This window comes from Cyrtonyx montezumae, unplaced genomic scaffold (assembly GCF_038088225.1).
Source record: "Cyrtonyx montezumae isolate F1298 unplaced genomic scaffold, pur_monq_1.0 scaffold_8, whole genome shotgun sequence".
In the NCBI taxonomy this organism is placed as follows: domain Eukaryota; kingdom Metazoa; phylum Chordata; class Aves; order Galliformes; family Odontophoridae; genus Cyrtonyx; species Cyrtonyx montezumae.
This window is the reverse complement of record NW_027072089.1, coordinates 12221486-12227485: the sequence shown is the minus strand read 5'-3', so window position 1 is coordinate 12227485 and position 6000 is coordinate 12221486. Positions and strand designations below refer to the sequence as shown.

The 6000-nt window shown below is 39.2% G+C and overlaps 1 protein-coding gene across 3 annotated transcripts in view; it reads right to left on the bottom strand.

Moving 5' to 3' along the window:
• Positions 1 to 585: 585 nt before the first annotated feature.
• The window catches only part of TAF2 (TATA-box binding protein associated factor 2), a 51010-nt gene continuing 45595 nt past the window's right edge, over positions 586 to 6000 (bottom strand). For all 3 annotated transcript variants that reach the window (XM_065753652.1, XM_065753654.1, XM_065753653.1), the window contains one exon: positions 586 to 989. In XM_065753652.1, the coding sequence (XP_065609724.1) occupies positions 724 to 989 (266 nt within the window). In that variant the 3' untranslated portion in view covers positions 586 to 723. The remainder of the gene's footprint in view (positions 990 to 6000) is intronic.

Below are 6000 nucleotides of genomic sequence, written 5' to 3'. Positions count from 1 at the left end.
TGCATTATTAAAAGCCTAATTACAAGACAAGACAGGCACGAAGCTTTCTGCTGAAATTACCAAAACATAATTGCAGAATGTCGAATGTTCGTGTCCGTAATAAATACCGGCAGTTCAAAAGCAGCTCAGAAGATTCTCTTGAGAGTTTTAGTATCTGAACAAGGGAGTTGTTCTACACACTGTTCCCAAAATTTAGGCATTACATTGCAATAGTTAAAGCAAGAAACAGCTCAACTGAAGACTACAGAACTTTGCCTTCCCAGGAGGTCTATGCTTGGTTATACAGTGCTACGCTGGAAACAGCTCTTCACCAGAGTCTGGCAAGTGGCTTCTGTTTAAAATATACTCGTCCTCATAATGTTCTTCAAAGGATTAAAACATAATTGATTCTGGCAGTACACACGGTCAGCATGATGTGCAGGGAGTTGCCAGTGGACGTGGGGTGCTTACAAAAAGGGTTGTTTTCTTTGTTTAAAATGGAAAAAAAAGAGTGGGAGGTGTGGAGAAGAGAGAGATATAAAATGACTCAATGACATTGTTTGAATCTGATTATTCCAACAACCGCACATGCGAATGGAAGCAGTGGCAGAGCTCCTGAACTGCTGAGGCAACGCACGTATTCCTATTTCCATTAAAAGAAAAAAAAATAGATGCTACAGTTATTTACATCCTTGTAAGCATTCAGAGAACACTGCAAGTTGAACTCCAGAGAAGCCGTCGGTGTCAGTCTGAAAGTGATGGGGAACGGATGGACCGTGCACTGGCTGGACTGTTAGAGAAAGCAAAGGGATCCTTTTCCTTTTCTTTACTGTCATGTTTATGTTTATGCTTATGTTTATGCTTGTGTTTCTTCTTCTTCTTCTTGTGCTCGTGGTGGTGATGGTGATGGTGGTCACTGTGTTTTGAGGAGTTGGACTCTTTGCTGAACACAGAGAGAGGAGCTGCTGAGACAGGGTGCATGGTCACCTCCCCCGAAGACTGCTCTTTGCCTGAACAAAGAACATTGACACAACGAGGTTAACATTTCAAACAGAAGAAGTTCTCAATTATTAAATCAGATCTACGTCACCATTCCAATGTGCAAACATAGAACCCCTTACTGTAGTAGTACTGAACCAGTAGGAAGTACACACACATCTTCAAGTGAGGTCAATGAGAGCTGAAATTTACCATGCAAAAATGCAAGCTACCTGGAAAATGTCTTCCTATTTTAAAGAGTGCTTTGAAATAGGGAATCAAATAGAATCATAGGTTGGAGAAGACCTCTAAGATCATCTAGTCCAACCATCCACCCACCACCAACGTTGTCCACTGAATCATGTCCCTAAGTACTATGTCTCCCCTTTCCTTAAAGGCCTCGAGGGATGGTGACCCCACCACCTGCCCGGGCAGCCCTGATATACACCGATACCAGTACACTGATCCTGGGAGCTGGCTCCAAATGGATGCATACAGACTGCTGAACTCTGCTGCCTGTAATATGCTCTATAAGAGACTTTACAGTTTTGTGCCTGTCAAATTCATTCTGTAACGAGACTAGCATTACGCTTGCAGAATACTCCATTTTAATTTCCTTTTAACTAATATCCATTCCAAAGCAGGAAAGCAAGGCTGAACAGAGTTGCTCTAAGGGCATTAAAACCACTCTTGTATCACCAGGAGCGAGGCTGCTGCAAGGAGCCATGAAATACTCCCTCTTCCTGCAGGGAACCCACTTCCTCCTGGCGCAGGCAGCGGGATGGGAACCCGCCTTTCTCAAATAATAGGAGAGGGCAGGCCCAGGAGCTCATTTCTGAAGTGGTTAGTAGCATTCCTGAGAAAAGAATGCAGTACATGTGTCTGTCCACTTGGATCTCCTTCTGTTTTGAATGTAGATATTCCAATGTAATTATTAGCTTTTCTCTGTTCCAGTGAGCTTCGTAGTTGTTTAAAATTAGACAGGATTACCCTCCCGTAGAGGAAGAGATCAGAAACTTGGTGCACACCTTGTCACATGGAATGATACACATGCTGGAGATATTGTGAGAGAGAATAAAATATAAAAGCAGACCTCATGGTTTAGTTTGAGGATGAAAGGGTTCTGGATCTTGATACACTTTATGCAATATTTTCTGCCATGAATAAACACTTGCTGTCAGGTAATTACAATATCCTGCCCATCAACTATGTAGGGCAATGCTGTTTCTTCAGTTTTTTTTTGTTTTGTTTTGTTTTGTTTTTTCAAGAACCATCAGTGCATGAACAGCATCATTGGGTGGAGCTTTTTAGCTATATTGCTTTATATTGGACTTTTACAATTTGGTAAAATATAACCTGAGACTTGAACATGGCAACAAACTTCCATGAGATCTTCCAACTGGCCTCTCCTATATTTCTGATTGTGTGTGAAGAGGGTGGGACACCACAGACTTACAGTCTGTGTTTCTTTGCATCTACAATCTATTTACAACTGCTGGCTTAAGTACGACTTTTCCAAATTGACACTTGTTAAAAATGATCCAGTTGGCACCCTGATTTATTCAAATGTCACTGAAGAAGAAATTAACTCCGCAAATCACAGGAAAGGGTAAGGCCCATGGGTCCACTGTTCTGGCTGAGGACAGCCTGGTGTTCCAGAACCTGACACCGACCACCTCTGGGAAGAAGGTGACATCAACACAAGTATGCTAACACTTAATATGTCTCTCCCAGAACCCAAAGAAAGCTTTCTAATGAGAAAAATCATGCACTCTGCCTAGCAGTTGGATTGCAGCTTTGGCCGATGTTTGTTCTAAAGAGCTAAGACTAAAAATGCTGAAAAGTCTTCAGAAACTATTTTGACAAATACCTTGTTTATCCTTATTTCTACTTTTCATTTCAGAATTGCTCTGGAAACAACCATCACCATTTTTAATTTCATGCCTAGTCCATGTATCTCTTGAATTGTGCATACTGAGAAATCACGAAATGTACGCAGCCCCAAGCTTCTGTGTTTAAGCATTTTGTCTTAAGAAGCATGATTTTCAAATCATGCATCACTGGAAAAACTTATCCACTGTGCCTAGTAGAGTGCTTTTTTAATGACCGTACTGTAACGCTGAGACTCTACTGTAAAGCTGAGATTTCAAGTGAGAAGGAGAGGTCTAGTTAAAGAAATGTTTTCTGAGGCTGTGCTAAACAAAGCAGTTGGATTGGTTCTGATATAAAAATTATAACTACTTCCAATTTACAGATCCACTTGACTTCATGCAATTTTAAATTAGATTTATAACCAGATACATAACTTGTTATGCCTATGCCAAAAAGGCTAGCCTCTGCTAAAGTACTGAAAAACAAGCCTACGTAAAATACCTTTATAACTAATGACTGTTTAACTAGCTTCCCCATTTGACTCTAAAACCATACTGCTTTGTCCTTACATTAAGACAGTAGGCTGACTCTGGTGGTATTTTACCATGTTTACTCTAATATTCTAGAAAATGTACAAAAAAAAAGCATATTTAAATTATGTCCGCTCACTTGAAAATTCAGCCTTAATCCACCTTCTTTCTCTGCAAGGCTTATATTCATATTAAAGCTGCTTTCATGCACTTTAACATAAAGCCCTTGAAAACACCCTCTCCTGTGAAGCACAAAATTAACCATGTGCTATTTCAGTGAGGCAAAATTAGCCACAGAACCTCCAAACTTGTGTTACCAGTTTGGAAGCAGTTATATTTTAGGTAGTAAAGTCAACATACGTATGTTAGATACTATCACACAGATACTATGTTAATATTTTAAGCTATTAAGGGCAGTTAAACAGAAGAGTTAAAACAACTTTTCCTCCTGAAAAAGCATAGCAAAAATCCATCATTGTCAGAGTTGTGCTTTCCGTCCAAGAAAAGGAAGTCTGTTGACACAGTTACCTGTAATTCTAATGTTTAGGTAACTCTTTTTGACAGGAAGCCACTGACTAGTGTCTAAATTTTGAGGTAATGAGGTGTTCTTATAGCTGACTTTGATAACATGGCTGAGCTGCAGAGAACAACTTTTTCTATGGTTCAGCCTCAACTTCTGTTAACTACTGTACTTAATATGTGGTGATTCGCACTACAGGTTCATGTTAAGTATAATCACTAGTTTCTCTCTACACTTTTACAGCAGTATTCTATTCCAATTTCAACAGAAACAACTGAATCTGACCAAATAATTACTTCCTGAAACTTCAGACATGTACATCTACAAGTTAAAACAGTGATGTGCAAGATTAGCAGTGGAAATGTCAAGTGTGATTATTCTGGAAAACACCGAATAGATAAATGGAATAGCCACATGATTTTTCTGATGTGAGTTGTGAATTAAAGGATGCCTTCCCAAAGCCCACTGAATGTGACCTGGACAAAGGCTGCCAGTGTCAGTGCATAAAGGTGATTATTTAACTGCTCCACTCCTAGAATTTGGAAGTAGCACTGCACTTTGAGATGAGTGAAATACTGAAGTAAATAAAAGAAGTGTCCCTTAATCTAATTTCACACAAGTCAGCAATGGACGACAACAAGTCGCCTCACAGCCTGAAATGTGATGTTAAATCTACGGCACATAAGAAATACGGTCTTGAAACTCTTTTGATCTTAAGACAGGGTAGGGAACTTTACAGCTATTATTGATGATTTAGTAGCAAATAAGAATCTGTTTTCATTTTAGAAATGTGTAGAAATTTAGAAATTTTTTGGTACTTCAAAAAATAATCAACACGACATGAGTCGTGAACTGCCAGAAAAATACAGTTGTGTTTAATAACTTCTTGCAAGATGATCAGATTCCCATATAAGTATCAGAGTCTACAGCTCTGTTACCCTTAGTAGAATTTAAGTCACTTCGTGTATGAACAAAGTTGCTGTAATTATAGCACTGAAACCCATAATCCTGAAAGTGCTGTAGTACAAGGCTGCTTTTACTGCCCTTGCAGCAGGTCTGTAACTTAACCTTTTATATCCACATGCAGAAGCGCATGGAAAAAAAATGCTTTTAAACATAAATAATATTTTCTTGGCTTTACGGGGATTATATCAACTTGAACAAATCCAAGTTATCACTCGGAGGGAGGGGCAGTGTGAGGAAAGTAAAAACAGAATACACAGATATAACAGCATTTAGAGCCAACACGAGCTTCCTCCTTGCAGCTGCTCCTCGCGGGATGTGCTTGGCTGATGAGCTAACACTTCATGTGACATGTGGGGACATAACCCACAGCTGTGAGATGAAAATTAAGTATGGACTAATTGCTCACTGCTTTCCAAGTAAGAGTCACAGTACTGAGGCAGACACAGCATCATACAGATTTGGTAAGAAAATCCTGAAACCATTTCAGAACCCGAATAGATCTGCTTCACAATAATCACTTGCTGAAGTGTACCCCCAGTCCTTTGTTGTGCCTGCAAACAATTAAGAATTCAAAGGTCCTCAGGGAATACAATCCGTAATTCCTCTGTAAAACCGTTCACGCACAAGTGTTCTATCTTATTTATGTAAGCTTTTATTTTTCCCCATCTGTTTGAAATTTCCCCCCTCCTCCTCTACCAGTATATTTCCTAAACATTGAACTGTCTTTATTTACTCAGTGTGAAATTCATACATCTCTGCTTCTAAGAAAAATGTTGAATACGAATAAGAAACAGGTGAACTTTTAGAAGAAAGGAGTATCTGTAATGGAACTGTTTGTAAGCACACAAGCCAAAAACACACACACACAAAAGAAGAAATTAATCTGAAGTTTTTCAAAGTAATGCTTTCATTTAAAATGAAAAAAAAAATCAGCATTTGTCTCATTTGTCACTTAGATGAGAGAATGTACTGCAGTATACCAAATGCCTGAACAGCAGAGGTGAGAAGGTATGTAAGTGACACTCAAAGCAGATTTTCCTATGTGCTGTGGGTCTACAAATGCAGCAGTGAATGGGATGCACTTCTTATCCATTCTGAGTTAAAACTCAAACTTAATATGAAATGATCATGGGACACAGAGCTGGTTGACAGAGG